This window comes from Pelophylax lessonae (assembly GCF_965119305.1).
Source record: "Pelophylax lessonae genome assembly, chromosome: 5".
NCBI lineage: Eukaryota > Metazoa > Chordata > Amphibia > Anura > Ranidae > Pelophylax > Pelophylax lessonae.
The window spans coordinates 515,668,870-515,694,117 of NC_138772.1; the positions used below are offsets into that span (position 1 = coordinate 515,668,870).

Sequence of the window (25,248 nt, forward strand, 5' to 3'; positions counted from 1 at the left end):
GCACTGTTACTGTAATAATGACACTGGCAGGGAAGGGGTTAATACTGTGGGTGATCAAGGGGTTAAATGTAAGCCTAGCGGAGTGATTCTAACTGTATGGGGGTCGGGCTTGTGAAATGATCACAGAGACCTGTGATCCTACATAGAAGGATCACAGGCACTCTGTGATCATTGCAGGGAGAACGGTCAGCTGTGTTTACAACAGCTGACCGTCCTTCACTCACGGCGGGGAACGTTCGTGGGTGTCAGGCGGCAATCGGAGCCGCCTGCCCCATGCATCTGAGTCCCTGCTGTCGAGTGGGGGCAGAGCACGCCACCGGTGGCGCGCGCTCGCCTCCTAGCTGCAGGCGCGGAACCGAAGTATACCTACGTCAGTTCGCGCAGGAGGGGCTGCCTGTGAAATCAATACAGAAACCTGTTTTCCTAAATAGGAGGATCACAGGAGCTCTGGGTTGATATCAGAGAGAACAACGGTCTGCTGTGTTTAAAACAGCAGACCGCCGTTCTCTCTTCACGGGGAGCGATCGTGGGTGCCCGGCAGCAATCGCGGCCACCGGCCCCGTGGACCGGCTTCCCCGCCGGCGAGTGGGTGTGCACGTTCATCCCCGTACAGGTACAACAATTTGCGGGAACCTGCCGCCGTATATACTGTACTGGCGACCCTAGCATAAGGAACAAACTATTCAGAGAAAGGAGATACAATAAGACACGTGGCCACTCACTAAAACTAGAGGAAAAAGCAGTTTAACCTTAAAGTGCGTAAGAGGTTCTTCACTGTAAGAGCGGTAAGGATGTGGAATTCTCTTCCACAAGCAGTCGTATCAGCTGGGAGCATCGATAGTTTCAAAAAACTATTAGATGGGCACCTTAAAGACCACAACATACAGGGGTATACAATGTACGGTTAACAGCAAACACACACACATCATAGGTTGAACTGGATGGACGGATGTAACTATGTAACTATATAGTCGACGGCTGGTTGGCAAGTGGTTAAACACATACTCACCTGTTCCATGATCCAGCAATGCGGCCGCCAGAACCCTCGCTTCTCTCCCTCTCCTCTCTTGTAGCTTCACAGCCGGGTGCGCACTTAGCATGCGCGAGTCACGCTGCATGTCCTGAATGACCGGGCAATCTTCTGGTAACTGTGACGTATCCCAGAAGATTGCAGGGAGGGAGTGGAGGAAAAACTAGGTACCCGCTCACCCCCCCAAAAAATGTGCCATGTCAGGGGGTCAGGAGTACTTAAAGCGGAACTTCCACTTTTGGGTGGAACTCCGCTTTAAAGTGCTAAACATTTATTTAGCCATTCTCTTGCTGATGAATACAGTTTAATCTGCTCCTTCATGTCCTGAAGTTTCTGTTTCCTGGTGAATGGCCTGGTCCCCTGAGCGCTGTTGCCATCTTCTGGATATGGGGTGACTCCTATACCTGGAAGGATCCCATGGAATCTCCCAGCCAGCTGTGTGCATCCATTCAAACACACAGCCACTAGTAACAAATTCCATGCCCTCTACCATTAGAGCTTGGGAGGCAGCAGAGAGGGCAGAGACCGTTGGATCCTCATCTGCTTAACCCCACACTCCGTTATGGAAGAATCCATATCTTCAAAATTTCTATACCTATTCTTGTTCTATACTTATGATGACCCTGTCCTCTGCCATTCATTGTGTACAATTTTCATGTGATCTGACGTGATTGGTCACAGCGATCACATGGTACCAGCAACGGCCATTACTGATCAGTTGTCTGCTGTGTCCAGTGGACAGTGGATCATGCTACAGCACGGCCTGTGTCACGTTCTGGGAGGACGTCATATGATGTCCACCCAGAATGGCGAATGTCCTGCTCAGCTGTCATGTGTCTAGAAGACAGACGGGAACTGGTTAAATCAGCCATTTTATTCAAGTTTTGGATTGAATAAGAAGTAACCATAACCCCTGCTAAATTTGTATTGCTGTCTATGTCTCTGCTAGGCAGATTCATCTTCTCTATTTGCATAGCTCCCAACTGTCCCTGATTTTGAGGGACTGTCCCCAGGGCCGGATTAACCTCCCTGGCGGTCTGATTATGTCAGAATTTTTGTGATAAAAGCGGTACATTGTTTTGCATGGAAATCTGTTGTTTTATATTTTCGGTCTGTAATTCCTAAGAATAACTCACTTAAATCTGTCCAAACAGGAGTCTAGTAGACATCCCGGGTATGATAAAGTTTGAAACATGAAATCATAAAATTATAATATAATAATAATAAATTTCATCGTTGCTGTTGTCACTTTTAGTATCTGCTGACAAATTTTCCCACAAATCGATATCGCTCAGTTCTTCAAATAATTCTGATTCACCGTCGATGTTTTCCAGTTCGTCCAAAAGCGTTTGTGAGCTAAAAGAACGCTTTTTGGACGCCATGGACTTTATCAATTTTCCAGGCACAAAGTACCGCAAAAAGTACAGGGCACTGGAAAAGCATCTAGGTGGAATGGCATGATATAAAATTGTAATCCTAACAGATTACACTGTATTATGTCATTTTTTTTAGTCTCCTGCCGGTTCCACCCCCCTGCGACGCGGCGCTTGCAGGGAAGGGAACCGGAAGTAGGTGACGGCATCGGATGAACACACAGCGAGAGGACAGCGGGAGGACGGCTGGAGGAAGGCTGCAGAGGACGGCGGGGGATCGCAGGGGAAGGTGAGTATCATTCTGGGGTAATCCCGAGTGTGGCTCTTGGGTTACCTCTTTTGACACTGCATATTAACCCCGAGCCACACTCGAGAATACCGCTAGGAAGGTTAAGAGCATCATGGGCTTGGTGCAGAGGATTTTGAAGGGCCTTAAGCACCGTGCCTTGGCATGCACCCTGAGGAGGAGGGGGCAGCCCAGCAGGCCTAATACAACATGGAGTGCCCTCTCTGAAGCCCATAAACACATCCATGCATTGGCAACTGCCCCTCTGTGTCTGGCCTTCGTGCTGTGTGGGGAGGTTCTGAGGGAGCTGCCTAAGGAAGCGTGTTTTCACTTGTAGCACAAAAGCCAGACTTCTGTGTTTACAAGTGACAGTTAGGAGCGGTAACAGTGAATCTGGCCAGCCCGGGCCTATATTAAGGTAGGGGCCTGGAGCTGCAGCTCCAATAGCCCCTACGTTATTCTGGCCCTGACTGTCCCTGATTTCTAGCAATGTCCCTCTGTCCCTTTTTCGGACTGGCCGACCGGGATAACGGGAAATTTCCTGGTAGGCCGGCAAGTCCCCCTGCCCTGGGGCTGCCTGGAAGGCAACGGCACCCGTAAAAAATGTCTGGGTTCAGCCCGATATGTACACTGCGCAAGCGCCGCCGCCACCACTAGAGGAGGCCCATACACGCTCCGCCTGTGCAGACGGCGCATGCGCAGTGACGTAATGGCGCCAGGCGGCGTCATTTATAAATGTAAGGAGCCTCACCGATGGGTAAGACCCCTCCGCAGCCCCTGCATCTCCTTTACCATACCCGCAGCACTGCATCTCCTGTACCATTCCCGCAGCACTGCATCTCCTGTACCATGACCGCAGCACTGCATTTCCTTTACCATGCCCTCAGCATCTACATCTCCTATACCATGCCTGCAGCCCCTGCTTCTCCTGTACCATGTCCACAGCTTCTGCATCTCCTGTACCATGTCTGCAGCCCCTGAATCTTCTGCACCATGCCTGCAGCCCCTGCATCTCCTGTACCATGTCCGCAGCCCCTGACATCTCCTGTACTATGACTGCAGCCCCTGCATCTCCTGTACCATGCCCGCAGACCCTGACATTTCCTGTACTATGCCTGCAGCCCCTGCATCTCCTGTACCATGCCCGCAGCCCCTGCATCTCCTGTACCTTGTCCGCAGCCTCTGCATCTCCTGTACCATGCCCGTAGCCTCTGCATCTCCTGTACCATGCCCGTAGCCTCTGCATCTCCTGTATCATGCCCGCAGCCCCTGCATCTCCTGTGCCATGTCTGCAGTCCCTTTTATGAACAAGAAAATAATGGCGTTATGCTGTTGGGCTAGTATAATAATGCTATGGGGTCGGTATGAAATTATTTCCAGGGCTGAATTCTATTTCCACTCCGATCCTGCAACTAATCCTTCTGTATTGAACAGTACTATCTCCCTTTATATTGTGAAGCACTGCGAAAAATGTTGGCCTATACAAAAGTCCTGTATTATAATAATAATAATCTCTATATGTCCTCTCTTGGCACACATTATTATTCTTAGTAAATGTCTCACAAACCAGCACTATCTCACTCCAGGCTATTTCGGCATAACCTAATTAAGCGTGATTAAAGGTGAAATTTTATAGCTTTTCCTAAATTACACCTTAACATGCCAATGTTACACCATCCTGTCATTATATCCATTATGGATACCTTTAATCCATCTCTTTAGGGCAGAGGTGCTTGTGATTATGGGATACTAAGGTATCATTTTTTCCACTCAAAAAAAAAATGTATCTTACAGAATAATATTAAATACTTGACTGAAGGATATAAACTATAAAGGGCTCCAAACTTGAAAGTAAACTTCCCTTGTATGAAAACACTTTATTGTGTAACATTTTCTTTTGGCTTTAAACCTAAACTCCAGCCTTACCTTGCACATTTGTACAGGCTTCTCCCCTGTATTAGAATTGCTTACTCTGATTTCAATGCACACTGTGAGCTTCTCACAATGTGCATTGGAACCTGCACACATCACAGAAATACAAGCCGTATGCCACTTGTCCTTCTTCCCCTTATGCTGCTACTAATCCCCCGGGAGCTTTTGTCATACTGAGTCTGACTAGCAGGACTTGCTTTGTATAACCACTTAAGGACCGCCAGCCTGCATTGTACCTGTACACCGCTGGTCTCTTCTGGGTACAGGGTGCATGTCCCTGCCCATCAATGCCTGGACTGGACACAGTGTGATTTTGTCAGCAGGGCCCAGCCAATGACCTGCTGATTGGCTGTGTCCAATAACAGCTCAGAGCCCTGTGTTGACAAACAACACAGTGCTCTGTACAGAGGGAAAGATTCCACTTATCCCCTTTTTTTTTCCTGCTGATTTCTTTATGGTATACTGACCCCTTAGGTACTGTCTTTAAATTGCTGACCCAGAAAAAATATGCCAGTTAGGAAAGTCTGTAAAAAGAAAAGCTAGTCCTCATCTGCAGACTTGTATTGGATTAATGATTTAAAGAATTAGAGCATGGGGGTCTCTATACTTGTTCCTAGTCAGTTTGTCAGCATGAGAGCCAAGAAACTAGCATTTTAAGAAAGTAAAGTCAGTAATGGTATTTCTGTTTTTTTCATGATGTGTTCTCACCAGGTATTTATTTAAAAAAAAATAATTCAATGAATTTTTACACAGAACCGGAGTAAGTTCCTGTCTTGTTTGATACAAGCCTTCTATCTATAACCCCATGCACAGACTGGGAGAGGGAGGGCAAACATTAATGCTGGGTACACACGTGCATTACTAATCAAATACTTACCATAATTTTCCTTTCCTGGTGCCAATCCATGGCACCACACTTGCAGGGCCAGCCCTACCATGGGTCTCGCTGGGTCCATTGGACCCAGGCAGCACTTTTAGAGGGACAGCAAATTCACTCCCAAGCTTTTTTTGTCCAGCAGTTTTGTGTGTCATAAGTTTGCGACGCATTCCCCATCTCATACTGCCACCCATAGTGCAAACTGATGAGTATGAGGAGGCGGAGCGTCTCCTCCGAAGAACGTCCATCATGTGACCGTGGTGTGCGCAATGACATCAGCGCACTGCATCTCACGCAGGGCAGGCTGGATCTTCTAGGGTGGTTGGCGCGGCAGACACAGGAGTGTCAGGAGGACTGAGGACAGACAGCGGAACTGTCCAGGGTCGCACTTATCTGTAAGAAGAAATACTTACCTTGAAAATTTCTTCTCCAGCGCTGCCATCTCAGGTGTGGGCAGCTGAAGCCGCTGCGTCCCTCTTTGTGTCCTCTTTCTTGACGTCGGAGTCCCACAATGCACTGCACTTGCCCTGCTCGTCACTTCCGGGGCAGGAGCAGCATCTCTGCACAGCTTCTGGGCATGCCCAGAAGCTGTTTAGCAGGGAATGAGGTGCTGCACCGGAAGTGACGAGCGGGGCCGGTGCAGGCGCATTGATACCTGGGAGCGATGACGTTCAGCTAGCAGGAATCATGGCAAACCGGAAGTGACGGTGCGGGCCGCGGTTGCAGAGGGAGGAAGTGGAAGGAAGGTGAGTATACTTCTATTATAAGGTAAGTGACCAAAAAAAAAAAATCGCCAGTATCCATTTCTATTTCAGGTTGCACTCAGCAAGCGGATGGCCCAAAATAGATTTTTTCGATTTTGAGGCCGGAACTCCGCTTTAAGGCTTACCTATAGGTGCTATAATTATCTCCTAAACATGCACTGCTTAGGAGATATTTACAGTGCATGCAGCCGATGACGTCATGACGTTGATGACCTCCCGTGCCATTCCTTCAGAGCCCAGTGCCGTAAACGGTGGCTCCCGCATGCATGCGCGGGAGTGATGTAAACGTGCCTCCGGCCGACACGATCCAGGAAGCAGGACGGCCGGACATGTCAGCCGTCCTGTCGGCACTGCGGGGGCTTCATTTTTAGGTAAGTGCTTCATAATGAGCTAGTATGCGATGCATACTAGCTCATTATGCCTTTGTCTTTACAGGTTTTTTTTTTTCACATTTTTTTTTTAGCGGCTTTACTTCCTCTTTAACTACAGTAAAGAAAGGTCAAGTCACTGGGTTGGCTGTGCTTTGTGATGAGGATGAGTAAATCTAAGGACTAGCTGGACAGAAACAAATACTTCGGCTAGTAAAACAATGCCATTAGAGTCGGTTCACACTATGGCGACACGACTTCGGGGGCGACTTCGGCGTGACTTGCACGGACTTCACATAATGGAAGTCAATGCAAGTCGCTCCGACTTCGGTCAAAAGTAGTGCAGGAACTATTTTCTAAGTCGGAGTGACTTGAGTCGATCCTATTAAAACAATTCCCATAGCACAGAATGGAGTACGACCTGTCTGGCGACCAAGTCGCCTGACAAGTCGCGGTAGTGTGAACCGGGACTCAACTGTATGTATGTCAGTTTCACATTTACTGTAACTCTTTGCCTGGAGTTCAGCTTTAAATACTTTTTTCCTAATTTTAAGTTGATTCGTCCTCACACCTTTTCATCCATCAGATTTTTTACCATAAACTTTATTATCATAACTTCCCAAATCAATCTATAATCCATACCTGATGGGGAATTTAGCATATTTTAGGGAGTTGAAATAACATTTTTCTGCCGACTCTGATTACTGTTTATGGCCAGCACTGGGGGAACGGAAGGTTACACAAACAGCAGCATGTGGCACAACCCATCCAAATCCCACACCCTGTGCCCGCGGCAGAGTGCTCCTCCACCTGTCTCATTAATTATACATGATTCTCAGAAAGAAAGAACAAGATGAAAGCTCCTCTATGTGTTTATTAGTTCCAGATTACACACAAGCTTTGAAGTCTCTATTCACATTAATGGGCACGTTGTTTTCCCTCATCTAATAAACATTTTTCTTCCATTTCCATAGATAAGATGGGAGATAAATACATTATAAATGAATAATTGCAGGTGATATAAAACTTATAAAATGCATCAAACTGGAGCATTGGTGTCCTATATAATATTTCAGATTCATCACACAATTGCCATGACATAACCATGAAGTGTACCTGTCCTCCAAGAGATGTGAACAAAGAAGGAAACCATATTTATGCTAAAACTGATATTAAAGAGGTTGTAAACCCATAAAAATGTTTTTTTTTTTTTTTTTTCAACCTGAAAGAGAAACACATAATGAGCTAATATGCATCGCATACTAGCTCACTATGAAATACTTACCTTAGAACGAGCCCCCGCTGTGCCGCCTGCTTACCTGCATGACGGGCAACATGTCCAGTCGCCCGTCTTCCGGGATTGCAGCATCCGGCCATCTGATTGGCCGGAGCCGCGGTGACGTCACTCCCGCATGCGCTCTGAAGGAACGGCACCAGCAGCCGTTCCTTCAGAGCGCATGCGCCACTGATGTCACTGGCTGCATGTAAGGTAAATATCTCCTAAACGGTGCATGTTTAGGAGATATTTGCAGTACCTATAGGTAACCCTTATCATAGGCTTACCTATAGGTAAAAGTTGCAGAGGAGGGTTTACTTCCTCTTTAAGTCTGTTAGATGAAATAGAACAGAGAGCCAGAAGCAACACTACCATGTTTCCATGAAAATAAGACCTACCCTGAAAATAAGACCTACTGTTATTTTCGGGGAGGGCTGCAATATAAGCCCTACCCTGCAAATAAGCCCTAGTTTAGTGTTTGTAAAATCCTAGAATCCACTCTATTACTGTTTTATATAATGTCCAGTGTGTGTTTCTGTAATCTAAATACCTTCGGTACAGCGCCGCTCTGTGCTCAGCTGATCTCCCGCTCTGTTCTCCTTCTCTTCTCCCAGCTGTCAGCGGGCGATCTCAGCCCCTCCCCTCTGCAGTTTTCAGAGCGGGTCACAGAACCACAGAGCATTATATTATAATTGTGTGAAATACCTTTGGTACAGTGCCGCTCTGCGCTCAGCTGATCTCCCGCTCTGCTCTCCTTCCCTTGTCCCAGCTGTCAGCGGGGGATCTCAGCCCCTCCCCTCTGCAGTGTTCAGAGCGGGTCACAGAACCGCCGAGTATTATATTATAATTGTGTGAAATACCTTTGGTACAGCGCAACCCCCAGCTGTTAGCAGCGGGAGCAGCGGGAGATCAGCTGTACCGAAGGTATTTCACACTATTATAACATAATGCTCGGCACTTCTGTGACCCGGGCTAAGATCTCCTACTGACAGCTATGAGAAGGAGAGGAGAGCAGAGCGGGGGATTAGATGAGTGCCGCTGTACCAAAAGTATTTCACACTATTAGATTACAGAAACACACAGGACATTACATAAAATAGTAATTAAGTAGATTCTAGGATTTCACAAGCATTTGTACTAGGGGATTCCTGACAGGCAGGGAGGGAGATAAGGCTTACCCCGAAAATAGGCCCTACTGTGTCTTTTGGTGCCAAAATTAATATAAGACCCGGGCTTATTTTTGGTGAAACACGGTATGTACAGTAAAGTAAATATACTATAAAATATGAGAATTATATTTTCCAAAGAAACATTGTAAAACCAAGCTAAGCTTTCAGTTTCAATGAGCTAAATCCATTCTAAATGCATCAAAGCAAAAGGTATGCAAAGTCTCTTTGTGGAAACAGAGGTCTCTCTGTAGAGGTCTTGACACTCCAATCATAGGCAATCTTCAGGGCCATCTTTAAAATGGATTAGACCCTGGGTAAAATTTTTCTTGGGCCCACCCGAATTTACTTATCAACTATTTTGCAGGCAGCTCATGCTCAAGGGGGAGGCTGCTTTGGGCCCCACAACAATGACTGGGCCCGGGGCAGCTGCCCCTTTTGTCCTGCCTTAAAGATGGCCCTGACAATCATAGAGCTCTCCAATCATAGGGAAGCATGAGCTTTGCTGATGCAGAAGTATAGGTCTGACTTAGAAGGGGGAGTGTCAGACTTTGACAGAGAGACCACTGCTTTCCCACAGATATCAGGAGTCCTTTTCAGAGGTGTACCTAGGGTCTCCAGCACCCTTGGCGAGAAGCTGTATTTGTATTAGAATTTCAGTTGTTTGTTTTTTTTACATCAATTTCCATAAATTTTTTATTGCCTGCATATCCATTAAAGATTATGTTTAGGTTATACAGTCCCTTTTCAATTGTTTTGACTCAAAAACAGATATTGCATATAAGCATAGTTGACAGATGAGATTTAGGCTAAACATGTGGTATCACATTCAGAAGAAATATAAAACCTTTATAGGTTTTATATTTTTTCAGATATAACTAATTTTACATTTTTAAAGCTGCTAAGTATAATAAAATATAAGAATCTGTATTTAAATTATATGAAAACAATATTATTTTTAGCGTTATGTTTTTTTATCAACTATGGATAACTCTCCAAGTATTCAATCAGTTACAGTAAAAAGATTTTTTTTTCTTTTAGGATAAAGGTTTTACATTAAAAAAAAGTATATATATATATATATATATATATATATATATATATATATATATGTGTATATATATACTTTTTATATATATATATATATATATATATATATATATATATATAAAACTAGTTAAAAGCTGATCAGAAGAAAAAAAAAGAAAAAGAAAGTCTAAACAAGAAAACTAATGTAGCCACCCCATCTAAGAAGGGTACCTGGTTAGTGTTACAGGAGGGGGGCAGTGTGACGGGGGGGCAGTGGAGGACAGTATGGGGTTGCAGTGTGATTGGAGGGACTCCTTTTCTACAGCATGCTGGCAGAGGACAGGCCTTTTTACTTAGGTGGGGTTGTACGCTTTTTGTATTTATTGCACCTGGGGTTTAAACTTAAATCTCAGTATCATAAAAGTTGATCTCCAGGCAAACAGCTAAATACACAGAAAGAATTCATATAAGCCCTCATTCACACCTGAGTGTTTTGTAGTTTGAAGTTCAAATCTCCAAAATGCTCAACAAGCCAAATCCCATGTAGTAGGGAAAGGAAGCCCTAAAAGTCGCACATCAAAACAAAACCCTGTAGGAGGTATATGAAAGCCTCAGCCTGCGCTCCAACCAAGCCACACCCCCAACCTGGAACTCCACTCCACCCCTGGAACTTATTCATGGGGATCACATATATAGGGAGGAATAAATAAATGCATCAATGGCTGCCATTTGATTAAAGAAAATGTGTGTTGGGTGAACATTTGCCTTGTACTGGGAAAACAGAGCAAGAATAGTGATATAAGTGCAAGGGATATTGCTCAAAAAACACTACTAAAAATGGTGACAAACATAAAAATGGTGGCAAAAATAAGAGTAAAAATAATAATAAAAATAAAATGTACTTTGTTTTGGTTTTTGAGCTGCTTTTTATCTAAAAAAAAAAAAAAAACACCAATACTAAAAGATAAATAGTAGCAAAGAGAAAAATAAAAAATAAAATTGTGAATCCAAAATGAAAAAAAAAAAAACAAGATAAAAAGCAGCTCAAAAGAAATATCATTTTTTATTTTATTTTTATTATTATTTTTACTCTTATTTTTATTTTTCATTTTTCCGTTTGCCTCCATTGGTCTTTTAGTAGTGTTTTTTAAGCATTATTCTTTGTACTAAGCCACTCTTTTTGCTCTGTTAGCCCAGTATGAGGCAAACGTTCACCTGACAAACATTTTCTTTAAACAAATGGCAGCCAATGCTGTATTTATTCCTCCCTATACATGGGACATATACATCCTATGATTAAGCTCCAGGGGTAGGATGAAACGCGTTGGGTGTGCGGCCTGGTTGGAGCCTGGGCTGAGGCTGTCATACACCTCCTTAAAGGTTTTGCTGTGATGTACGACTTTTAGGACTTCCTTTCCCGACTAGATAATTTAAGCTGGGACGGGCTCTCTCCTTGTCGGCACTCCTATTGGTTTGTCATGCAAGAGGATCTGGTGGAGCCTTGAGCTGCACCTCTCATTTTTGTTGTAAGCCAAATCCCAGGTTTTAAAGTTGTCCCTGTTCACATTTGAGTTTTTGCAGGAGCCTGTAGCTCAATGCCTGAAGCAAAAAAGGTACATGAGATACTTTTGAAACAGAATGGGGTGTTCTTCGCCCCATTTACTTTATTGGGAGATGGGAGTGCGCACAAAATGCACAAAAATACATGTAGCATGTTTTTCAGACACTCCCATAATATTAGTCTATGGGGCCAAAAACACGCGATCCTGCTCCAAAAAGGCTCCTGTATGGCACTTAACTCTTAAAAACACTTGCATATATGTGCATTAAAAAAGACTCATACCCAATGCCATGGGTGCTCAACATGTGGCCTTCCAGTTGTTGCTGAACAACAAGTCACATTACGCCTCTGCCTTTGGGAGTCATGCTTCACACTACACATGTTGTGATCCAATTGTACGTCTTTAGATCTACAGACCACTATGTAGAGTAAGGGCCTTTGTAAATGGATGCACATGGATTGGATGGATTGGGTAGATTCTCATATTGCATAGTTTTGGTAAGTCTAAAGTTGACCCTAATACTAAGTCAAGTCCTAGAATTCCCATGTCCTCTACCTTTGATATTGTATAGTAAAGAACAACCTTATTTAACCAGGGTGCCCAGGCACCCTGGAGTGCCTTGAGGTTTATTCAGGGGTGCTTCAGCAAAATGCCCAAAAATTGATCAAAAATTGTATACAAGCCAGCAAGTGGATGAAACCTGCCTTTTAGTTACACAAAGCCACGGGTTTTTATATGCACCATTACGACTTTCTATACACTGGCATCCTAACAACCACGGCATCCTTGTTTGACCCTCCTCTGCCTCTCTCCCTCTCAGCACTGGGGTCACATTAGCTGACTGATAGAGAGAAAATGAGGGATAAGAGAAACATTGGAATACTAGTCAGTACCAGTGTGCAAAAGCGTATTTGCTTTGGAAGAATAAAATCACCTCTAACATTGGGTGTCCTACGTACAGAGATGTATAGTAACTAAGTAGAACTACTTCACTACTGTACTTATGTACCGAAAGGCGGTATCTGTACTTTCCTGGAGTAGAATTTTTTTCTCCTACTTCCACTTTTACTTCACTACATTTTTTCGATGATTTCAATACTTCTACTCCGATATTTTTTTTTTTGTGCTGCATAGTTACTCGTTACTATTATAAAAATTACCACTGCCAGAACAGTAGATGGCAGGTTTCATGAAGCTCAAAACATGTGTATTATCAGCGCATACGAAAATAAATGCTACTGTATGTATAAATAAAAGCTGCATTTGAAATAATAAAAAACAATATGATGTTCAAACTTTTGACTTCTTTCTTTAATAACTACATAACACAGTACTTGTACTTTTACTTTCAGTACTTGAGTAGCAATTTATTTTTCAAAACTACTGGTACTTTTACTTTCAGTACTTGAGTAGCAAAATTTTTAAAAAAACTACTTGCAATACTTAAGTACAAAAAATGTTGAATACTTTAGTACTTCTACTCAAGTCACTTTTTGATTGAGCACTTCCACTTCTACTCAAGTCACTTTTTGATCGAGCACTTGTACTTTTACTCAAGTATGGGTTTCGAGTACTTTATACAACTCTGCCTACGTATTGATGTTTCTGCATTATGTAAAACTATTAGAATAATTTTTTTTTAATTTTAAAATGGGGTGCCTCGAGACTGTTCATCATTTATATCATGGAATACATTTTGCAGTATATATTACTCATACCAATGTTAGTTTTGCACCCACCTGTATGTCCCTGATAGGACACATCTCCAGTCGGATATGATGAACTTTTCATGGATCTGACCAAAGAATTTCTTGCCGGATTTCGCACAGTAAACATCACCAGTTACGCTCCTGATGGATATATTCTGAAAAATGCCCAAATCAGTAAGTTAAAGGGATCGTATAATCTTTAAAATGTGTTTTTTATATAAAAATAAATAAAAGTGGCCAGCAACACATGAATTCTTTTATCAAAGTCTTAGCCCCTTGCCGCTCACAAAAAGCATATGAATGGTGGGAAAGAAGGTGGGCTTTAACGCCAACACGCCACACATTTGCATCCATGGGCAGGAGAGCTTTCTGTGCTGAGAGACTACTTACCCAGCACAGTGACCGGACATACACCTTTATTATCAAGTGCAATACAAGATGGTCAAGTGATAAATGTTTTTTTACAGGTGTTCATTTAAATATTTTTTTTTCTCTATATCACTACTGTTTGTGCATTCTATCCCTAACTTATTGGGATTTATTCATATGCCTTGTTGTCTTAGCACATTTATCACTTGTCCATCTTGTTTTGCACTTTATTCGTTATATACATCAAGTTTCGATCATCACTTGCTCATAATTTATTATCTATTGGATTCACAGGTTAGTAGACATTCATATATAGTTTTATTTTTTAAGGGTAGCGCTACACTAGTATATCTATTTTCACAGTATATATATATATATATATATATATATATATATATATATACATATTGTGGTCGGCAAGTGGTTAATAAGCTACCCCAAAAAAGCATGCTTGGATGCACCTTCTGAAAAAAACCCTGAGAGAAGGTATCCTAGAAGAGACTTCTCTAGCATGGAATGGGAGTCTCTTCTGCTCATCGGGTCTAGCAGCTTAGAAGGTTTTTTTTTTTTTTCCAAATAATTTTTATTGAATTATACATCAAAACAAAACATACAAACAGTATACAATATGCAGTCGCTCACTCAATAACAAACTACAGTGTGTGAAAATAATCATTAGGTGGTTAGAGCTGCAATGTCTAAGGAGAGCATAAACAACGTTACCATGATGGGTGCTAGAAGATATATCAAATATTAGGTCTACTGCGTGGGGTACCATGAAGCCCATGCCGCCCATTTGTTATCAAAGGATGTTAGGGACGAGGTTGCCCTAGCATGTAGTAGACGTTCATATTGGTAATTGAGATTTACTTGGGTCAATACTTCCCTGTGGCTGGGGGCCAAGTCATCCTTCCAGTGTCTTGCTATGACGAGCTTGGCCGCCAGTAACAGGTGGGTCACTATAGTTCGGTACTCTATGGGGTAGTCGTGACTTCCTATGTGCAGGATTGCAAGAGCAGGGTCTGGTTTTTTAAGGATGCCAGTGATCTCCACCATGACGTGGAAGATTTTCTTCCAGAAGCTCGATATGCCAACGCAAGCCCAGAATACATGTGAAATGTTTGCCACTTGCGCACAGTTTCTCCAGCATAGGGGAGAGTAAGTTGGAATGAACTTAGCTAGGATAACTGGTGTCTTGTACCACCTTGCCACTATTTTCTGGGAAAGATCCCAGTGGTTCGTACAGTGAGATGCGGAGGAGACAGCTTGGAATGCCTGTGTCCATTGAGTTTGAGAAAACTGCACACCTAGGTCTTGTTCCCAACGCACCATCGGGGGAGTTTTCGTAAAGGAGTTTTTATTGCCCAAGTTATTATATAACAGGGAAATGCCCTTCTTCCCGATCCCCGGGGAGGTGAAAAAAGCTTGGATTCTGTCATCTACCTGTATGGTCGGAGGAGGCCACTTCTTTAGGAAGGTACCGATCTGTAAGTAAATGTATTTTGCCGATTGGGGAAGTGCATATTTGTCAGCCAGGTTGGCCCAGGGAACAGTCAGCTGGTCGGACAGCAGTTCGTCCACCCACTGAATGCCATGATCCGTCAGAATACGTGTTTTAAGATATGGGATAAGAATTTCTAGTGTCTGGATTGGAATACGGAGTTCCTTGGGAGTGTGTGGAATTTGTGAGGGAGAAAAAAGTTTCCTCCAGGCCAAAAGGGTAGCCTGGGCGGTTGGTGGAAATGAGTGTAGTGTCAGTGGCCTCCACGAGTCTGCCAGAAGCAACCAATGTAGAGACGGGGATCGTGTCATTGCTGCTTCAAGATGCACCCAGTGTGCCTCTGGAGACTCGAGGAACCACTTCTCTGCTTGAGATAGGAGAGAAGCCGTGTAGTAATCTTCCATTACGGGCCAGCAAATCCCCCCCCCCACACTTCTGTGCTTAATGAGGTGAGCCATAGAGCATCTGGGTCTCTTTCCCAACCAGACAAAGTGCTTGAGGGCGCTTTTCAGTTCTTTGAGGTATTTGTTATGGATAGGTAGTGGGATTGTCCTGAACAGATAAAGAATTTTGGGGAGCTCCATCATTTTACAGCTTAGAAGGTTTTTATTAATGTACTGTACGTGTTCCTACTATGGTGATTTGTCCTCTCTATATTTCCCAATGACATTGTCCTTGGGACAAAAACGGATGGGAAAAACAACACTTTATCACCAGAACAGGAGTTGAGGGAAAATCTTCCCTGACTTCCTTCTGATGAGCTCAGGTGTGTGATGTCATCTCCTTTCCGGTCAGATCTTGGAGAATATTGAGTAGCCCCAATTTTGTGAGAAGATGGTCCTACACAGTGCTGCAGCATCTTGTGAAATTTGTGTTTCTCAACATTCCCTGGGTTCTTTTCGGGAGGAGGATGCCATCACCCTAGCCTTGGTGCGATGGGAAACAAATGGGGAAAGGTATATTATCCAACTAATTCTTCCCCACAGAAACTTTTACAGTATGCAGCATTTTAGGGAGAGGCTGGGGGCATCTTGGATCAGTGGACCTTGCCATTGAGGTTTTGCTTTACCTATCTCATTTTCTATCTAAAACTAAGGAATGTAACACAATGTGAATTGAAGGAATTTTAACACACTCTATAGCAGATTTCTACGTTGCTCTGAAGACATAGCTGTTTGTTTCATTAGGCTGAGTGCCTTCTGATTCTAAATAGGAGGATCAGGTTCATTATAAACACCCTGAATGTTCAGATGAGGAAAGCCTCAGTGTCTGCATCCCTTTAGCAGTATTTAACTCCTGGGGAGTATCTCTCAAAACATGAATTCCTATTACATAAACAAACATAAGTTCCTATGCAATTATTCCTACCACGGTTTGCATTTTCCGGCAGCCGGAGGTCAAAACGTTCTCAACCTTAACCACTTGCCTACTGTGCACTTAAACCCCCTTCCCATCCAGGCCAATTTTCAGCTTTCAGCGCTGTCACACTTTAACTGACAATTGCGCGGTCATGCTACACTGTAATCACCTCTGGGTTTTTTATTTTTTACAAAAAAAAAGAATAAAGACAGAAAATTTTGAAAAAAAAAAAAGTTTTTCTTATTTTCTGCGAGTAAATTTTGAAAATAAATTTTTCTCCTTCACTGATGTGCGCTGATGAGGCGGCACTGATGGGCACTGATAGGCTGCACTGATGGGCGCTGATGAGGTGGCACTTATGGGCACTGATGAGGTGGCACTTATGGGCACTGATGAGGAGGTACTAATATGCCGCACTGATGAGCACTGATAGGCAGCACTGATAGGCGGCACTGATAGGCGGCACTGATGAGCACTGATAGGCGACACTGATGAGCACTGATAGGCGGCACTGCTGGGCACTGAGAGGTGGCACTGCTGGGCACTGAGATGTGGCACTGAGAGGTGGCACTGCTGGGCACTGAGAGGCGGCACTGACGGGCGGCACTGATGGGCACTGATAGGCGGCACTGATGGGCACTGGCGGATGGCATTGGACACTGACGGGTGGCACTGATGAGCGGCACTGATGGGCAGCACCATCAGTGCCCACACTCAGTGCCCATAGTGCTGCCAGTCAGTGCTCATCAGTGCCTAGATGAGCAGGCACTGATGGGCACTGACTGGCACTATGGGCACTGATTGTGGGCATTGATGGGGGCACTGATGGCGGGCACTGTGGGCACTGATGGGGGGGCACTGTGTGTATGTTTTTACCTTTTAGTAATCAGGGCACTGGTGATCAGTGCCCTGATTACATGTCTCTGTGTCCCCGGCGCTGTGAGGCTCCCCCTCCTTCCTCACACTGCAGGCTCTGTGTGAGGAAGGAGCGCCGGCGATGAGAAATGATCTCATATGTTTACATATGAGATCATCGCTCATTGGACGGCCCGATCACGTGGTGAATGGCCGCTGTGATTGGCCATTCACCACGATCTGTGATCGGCCGTGTCCAAGGGACACGGCCGACACAGATTTTCCCCACTGCGCGCTCGCGGGAGCGCGCGGGGGGAGTGTCACTGGGAGGCCATTTAAAAACGGCCTCCCGAAAATTCAAGTCCGCGCTACAGCCTATATGGGGGGAGGTTAAGCAATTCTTCCGTGTTCAACAGAAGGAGGTTGAAGGTCCCCTTAACCGCAGAAGCTCCTAAACTCTGCTAAAAGTCTACATTGACACATAGGCTTTTATGGAGCTGAGTTTAGGAACTTTGGGAAAAAAAATGCCAAAGGCTCCTAAATTCAAGTTTAGGAGCTGTAGTCTACATGGAGCCTTAGGCCCCTTTCATACGGGCTGTCCGATCAGGCCTTCTGTCAGTTTTTTTGGCGAACCTGATTGGACCATGCACTCTCCCCTATGGAGCGGCAGATGTCAGCGGACACATGTCCGCTGACATCTGCCGTTATCCGATCTGAGCCTGTCCACAAAATCTAGATGGATGGTGGTCCTATTTTCCATCCGTCTGGTGGATTGGATGAAAACGAACTGGCGGTCTGTTTTCACCCGATTTCACCGTAGAGGAGAGCGGGACTGTGTCCGTCTCAGCTCTGCACAGTGAGCGGAGATGGACCTATCATCCGCCTGCTCAGCAGGCTTCAGAGGAGTGATCCCTCCCTGAGAAAGCGGAGTTCGCCAAACAGAGGTGTGAAAGGGGCTTTAGGCTCTTCATGACTTTGCACCCCTTTATCTCTCTGAACTTTAATCAACTTGTGCCCCCTCCCATATCCTCCGCTCGTCAAATTCTGGTCTTTTGTGTGTCCCCTCTACTCACCTACACTCTGCTATGCTCCAAAGTTTTGGAATTCACTTCCAAAGAACATCAGAGAGTTATCTTCTCTAAACTCATTCAAATCAAATCTAAAAACATTTTTCTTTGGAAAAGCTTTCATGTAACTGTCCCTTTTTTCTTTATGTTATCCTGTGTATTCATTGCGTTTTCCTTTTAGGCTACATTTCCTCTATTGCACCTACAAAGTCGCGCAATTTAAAGCGCGACTTTGTAGTGCGACTTGTTTGCGGCTACTTCTGGGGACTTCAGTGTGACTTCCTTCTATGAGGGACAAGTCGCACTGAAGTCGCCCAAAAGTAGTGCAAAAACCTTTTATGAAGTCGCTGCAACTCAAGTTGCAGCAGTTAGAACGATCCTAATTGAAAATAATAGGTTTTGACTTGTCATGCGACTTGACATGTGTCAAGTAGCACAACAAGTCGCACTAGTGGAAACGTAGCCGTAAAGTGCTTTAAGAAGCTACCTTTAAAGGCGCTATATAAAATAAAGTTTATTATTTTATTATTATTATTTTTATTATGTATCCCACCCTATTATGTGTAGCTGGTTAGTAGGCATGGAGGAGGAGGGAGGAAGTGGACTGTCATTTACCACTGTGTATACACCCAGATGTGTGACTCTATAGTCACATGGGCTGCTCAGATGTGATAGGGAGGAAATGCTCAGCATAGAAACTCACTGAAAACTGAGCATGTGCAGAGCTGCCACCACTGCTCTGCAAAATCCCTAGCTGAATTAGGGACATGAACAGAAGAGGAGGATAGAGAGCAGCAGGATCAACCAGGTATTTTGCAAAATAAGGAAAACTAATCTCATAGTGACTGAGTGAGTATGAACATCTTGTAATACACCATTTAGTTTTAGTAACACTTTAATGTAGGGAATGTAAAAGTACAGGAATCTGTTTTTTGTTGAATCATACTTACTTAGCTAGATGCAGCTTTAGTCTGATGTCCCCGGCCGGCTCTAACACTGCCAATCGCTCGGTTCTCACAGCTCCATGAGCAGAAAGCTGGCGGCTGTCAGCCACCATCTCTCTGCCTTGCCCCTCCCCCTGTTCCCACTGGAGTGCAGGGCTGTAGAGGGGGGCGGGAGCGGCAAGCTCAGGCTCTCAGAGGCTCTCTCTCTGAGAGGCTAGCCCGGATGCCGCTCCAGGCATGTGGGCGGATCCCGACCATATGGTCCAGATCTTTCCCAAGCCATCTCTGTGAGGTCAGCAGACAGTGGACTTCAGCCCGTTGTCTGCTGAAAACGGGATCACAGGAGTGCAGAACGTACTGCACTCCTGTGATCCCCTGGAGAAGTGCAGCCAAACAAGCTTTAGCTGTACTTCTCTTTTAAGGTAAAAAAAAAAAATTCTGTCTTTACAATCACTTTAACATAGAAAAGTGTGAATGTTCTCTGTTATTTTACCCTCTGTAAGTAATGATGGAAGTCTATGTCCCATACCTTGAGATGTATCTCTTCAACCTGCAATTTCTTACACATTTCATTGAAGCTTTGCAGTTTAGTGACATCCAGGAGCAGGTAGACAAATACATTCCTTTTATTGGCGGCTTCCAGAATGTCGCAGAAAATCTCCACATCCGTAAACTCGTCCATCATTATAGCAAGAACCTAAACACAAAAGTATAAAATCTGAATATATACAGTACATAAGGACAAAAGATAAGTGGGTTTTGCCAGGGCCGTCTTTAACACAGGGCAAAAGGGGAAGCTGCCCCGGGCCCAGCCATTGTTTTGGGGCCCAAAGCAGCTGCCCCTTGAGCCCTCACTGCCCACAAATAGATGATAAGTGCATTTGGTAGGGCCCAAGAAAATATTTGCCCAGGGTCCAATCAATACTAAAGATGGCCCTGGGTTTTGCTCAAAAGAGTCTATAGCACTAAAGATAAAGGATATTTGAACCCAACAACAAAAATGGGATATATTACATCTTACCAGTTCTTAGAAGTGGTTGCTGCATTTGTTTTTTCTTTTTTTGCCAGAACATTTTGTGCAAGTACAGCAAAACACCTGTTGATCCTCTCAGATTTCTAGTGTCCTCGTAAGTTCCTATGCATTGAGCTGAAATCTCCAACAATGTCATCAGGTTTCCCATTTATCTTCTCTGAACTACCAACTACCTCCTCCTTATGTAAATAGGTGGGCACAGCCTATTGCATTAGGGTGTGCACCCCAAATCTCAAACACATATGTGGGTGCGTGCATGTGTATATATACTGACAGTGTCAGTAGAGCAGAGATTGGTGTCAGTGGGGCAGAGATTGGTGTCAGTGGGGCAGAGATTGGTGTCAGTAGGGCAGTGAACCATGTCAGTAATTTTTATTTTTATTATATTTTTTTTCATTTTTAACTATTTTATTTTATTTTATATTTTTTAGGAGCCCAGAAAGGGGGCTTTGGTGAAAAATCAGGACTCTAAACAGGGAGAATATGCACCACATGGGGTGATTAGGCAGACCCTGTGTGCACACGCCTATGCTTGTGTAATAGAAATGAGGAGAGGAGGAAATGTTTGAAATCCAAACAGGAGAGCAGCTTAGGGTGACAACGCTGCTCCTCCAAAGTTACAGTATGGTAAGTGAGCTTTGTCACCCTAGCATAAGAAGTGCATATTTGGCAGGACCATCAGGTGACAGGAGAATGTAATGTACAGAATGCAGGGGTCAGGAGTGGGTAACACACAGACTGGAGGGGACTGGTGTGTGTAATGTACATAGTGCAGGGGTCAAGAGAATGTAATATACAGAAAGCAGGGGTTTAGGAGTGGGTAACGCATAGAGTGAAGGGGACAGGGGTATGTATTGTACATAGTATACTGGTCAGGAGAATGTAATTTACAGAGTGCAGGGGTCAGGAGTAGTTAACACACAGAGTGCATGGGACAGGTGTGTGTAATGTACATATAGTGCTGGGGTCAAGAGAATGTAATTTACAGAGTGCAGGGGTCAGGAGTAGGTAACATGCAGAGTGCATGGGACAGGTGTGTAATGTACATAGTGCTGGGGTCAGGAGGATTTAGTGTAAAGAGTGCAGGTGTCAGGAACATGTAAAGTACAGAGTGCAGGGGTCAGGAGCAGGTAACATACAGAGTGCATGGGACAGGTGTGTAATGTACATAGTGCTGGGGTCAGTACATGTACATAGCACTGTAATGTGCATATAGTGCTGGGGTCAGGGACATGTAAAGTACAGAGTGCAGGGGTCAGGAGCAGGTAACATGCAGAGTGCATGGGACAGGTGTGTAATGTACATAGTGCTGGGGTCAGGAGAGTGTAATGTACAGAGTGCAGGGGTCAGGAGTTGGTAACACACAGAGTGGAGGTGACAGGTGTGTGTAATGTACATAGTGCTGGGGTAAGGAGGATTAAGTGTACAGAGTGCAGGGGTCAGGAACATGTAAAGTACAGAGTGCAGGGGTAAGGAGTAGGTAACACTCAGAGTGAAGGGGACAGGTGTCTTGGGTGTACATGGTGCAACGGTCAAGAATATACAATGAACATGGTGCAGCCTCCTCAGTGGTTACTTGGGTTACAGCATCTTGCACATTATCATTTGAATTGCCAACTGGAATAAGGCATTACAGCCAATCAGAATCAGCCATTGGACATAAAGTGATAAGGGTTGCTTCACATTATTTTCATTCTTGCCCAAAAAAATAACCCCATGCATTCCAATGATCCATAGCCATGGTGCCTCCTATAAAGTATATTTCCAGGGAAGCAGCCATCACCTCCAGGCTTGGGTTACACTGCTCGCACTGCCAGACTCACCACAGCCAGCGCTGCCCCCATCTGCCAGATCCAAGAAGGGCAAAATGTGATCCTGGCTGACATCACAGGAAGGGGGGTCACATTCCTGGTACAGGTCTCCCCTGTCCCTGATAAGACACATCAGTGCAACCAGCACTGACAGTAATTGGTTCTCAGCATAGGGAGGACCAACCTGAGTCACCTAACACTTGTCACTAACTTCACTTTGTCTGGGGTGGGAGCCGGCTGGAAGGATTAAACTAGATTGATCTTTCTATTGCAAATTTTCCCAAGTGTTGTCTCTTTTAAAAATAAACTGCAAGTGCAGAAAAATACCTGTTGAACTGCCAGAAATCCAATAAGCCCTTATTATCTTGTAGGTAGTCAATTTACACAGCACTAGCATAAATGAACAAAGAACTAATAAAGGTGACACAAATAAATAATGATGTGACTCAAATATAAAAATGTGCAAAAATTCCAATAAAATGTCCAAAATTAGTGATAAAATAGAGAAAGAGTCCAAATAGATAATCAGTGATAAAGTTCTCCAGTGCAGATCAAACACTCGTGCTCCAAGTGGTGGTGACCCCTCCAGGACCCCCTACTCACCAGAGAGTGTGGACCCAGCAAGGGTCTAATAAGCTTGTGGACACTTTTAAAAATTCTTGATATCCGGGCAAATTCCTCAAGGATCAGGGGCTGGATACACCTTCCCACCATAGACAGTCCTAAGTTTCCTCCAAACAATGTTGGCAAGAGAGAAAAGGGGACCAGGATAGTGAAGCCCGTTTTACAAAAGAGTAAAACAATGAGCGAGGTATACACAGTAATCAGCCGAGAGCGCCGCTATCAGCGTGCGTTCCACGGCTGTTCGGGAAGTAAACCGGAAGTGACGATGGCTCGGGTGTCGTACCGGAATTGCGTCAACGCGTTTCGCCCTCCCAATAGGGCGTTTTCAAAGACATATTTGGACACTTTCTATTTTATCACTAATTTTGGACATTTTATTGGTATTTTTGCACATTTTTTATATTTGAGTCACATCATTATTTATTTGTGTCACCTTTATTAGTTCTTTATTCCTTTATGCTAGCGCTGTGTAAATTGATAACCTACATCCTATCTGAGTATATACTTGGTGAACAGCAGCTGCAACCTTTTTATTGTAATTTATTTATTAATTTTCAGTTGTAGGGTTAGCGCGGGTTTAATTTTGTTTTGTATTTACTTATTATCTTGTAATTTCTGCTTCTGTTGAGTTGTAACTTCAAGTACAGTTATCAGCCCTGTATATATATATATATATATATATATATATATACATACATATACCACCCGCCACCCCCCGCACACACACACACAGAAGAAAATTATATTCTTAATAAAACAAAGTGCAAGTCCTAATTTTGTCTCGGTATCAGGGATCTAAATGGGCCGGAATTTGACAAAAATAGTCATAATCTCCCTAAACATGGAAACAATAGGAATTAACCACTTGCCGACTGCTCACAGTATATTTATGTCGGCAGTCAGACCCGATGTCCGCCGGTCACTCTGCGATCGTCGGTGGAGAGGGAGAAAGGCAGGCGGCTGATGTAAACAAGCCACCTGTCATTCTCCCCTGTGTAGAAACAGTGATTATACGGTTCTACTATGTAGGACCGTTGATCACTGTTCCTACACCTCAAGCCACAGCCAATCACAGTTAGAATCACGCCCCTAGGGACACACATAACCCCTCCCTCTAAAACAAAGTTAACCCCTTCACTGCCAATGTAATTTTTACAGTAACAGTGCATATGTATAGCACTGATTACTGTAGAAATGTCACTGGTACCCCCAAAAGTGTCAAAAATGTCAGTCAAGAGTCCGATCTGTCCGCCGCAATGTCGCAGCACCGCAAAAAAATCGCAGATCGCCGCTGTAGTGTATTAACACAGACAGGCTATACAGGTTGCTTCTTTATTCCTGCACATCAGCATGCAACTAACTTCAGCCACACCCAGCTCCCAGACATACATAATTGTAACATTTTGCAGACAGCAACTTAACCCGTTGCTTACCATACTACATTCCCTCCTCTCTTTGAATAAAACATAACATGCACAACGTATTAATAAGATTAACAAAATGCATGGATGAACAACTAAAAATTTAAACTATAAACTCCTGACTATACACATAGTCCTTAAGGTAGGCCGGTGGATTTGTTGCTCGTTTTTCTCTTGGCCATTCCGATGTGGATGGTTGTGGATTGAAGTCTGGATCACTGGCAGTATCATCACTACTCTTTGCCTGTTCGCCATCTTCCGATACTTGACCTTCTGACTCAATAAATTTCTTCACAAATGAGGAATTACGCACTTTTGTGTGTCCATCTAAATCCTCTAAAACCACTTGAGTACCTCTTTTCTCCTTTACAACATAAGGTTCAGGTTCAAAGGACGGAGCCAGTTTGTTAAACCGATCATTTTGAAGCAACACCTTATCACCCTGTTGAAGGCCACTAGGTTGACAATGGCGGCGGTGGTTTGCATACTGTTCAGCCCGGATCTTCCTTTCCTCATCAATATGCCGAAAAGGTTTCTGACTTGTAGGAGGACCCCCAATGTCTGGCAATTTTGTCCTGAATTTGCGACCACAAAGAAGTTCCGCAGGACTAACGCCAGTGACAGTATGCGGAGTTGTGCGATAAGCTAAAAGAAAACGCCACAGTTCCTTTTTCCAGTCTCTTCTCTCTAAATGAGCAATCCGCAAAGCTTTCAGCAAGGTTCGATTCTGGCGTTCCACTTCCCCGTTAGCCTGTGGCCAGTATGGAGTTGTACGATGATGTTCAATAGCATTTGATTTCAGATAATCCTGAAATTCCTGAGAAGTAAATTGGGCACCATTATCACTCACAATCCGTTTAGGCAACCCATGAGATGCAAAAATGCTCTCCAA

The 25,248-nt window shown here is 44.1% G+C and overlaps 1 protein-coding gene across 1 annotated transcript in view; it reads right to left on the reverse strand.

The window, feature by feature from the left end:
- FAM83A (family with sequence similarity 83 member A) overlaps window positions 1-25,248 on the reverse strand; it is a 95,247-nt gene that overhangs the window by 35,224 nt on the left and 34,775 nt on the right. The window contains exons 2-3 of the mRNA XM_082257937.1: window positions 19,997-20,164; window positions 13,403-13,527 (exon numbers count right to left, since the gene is read on the reverse strand). Coding sequence (XP_082114063.1) covers window positions 13,403-13,527; window positions 19,997-20,164 — 293 coding nt within the window. The remainder of the gene's footprint in view (window positions 1-13,402; window positions 13,528-19,996; window positions 20,165-25,248) is intronic.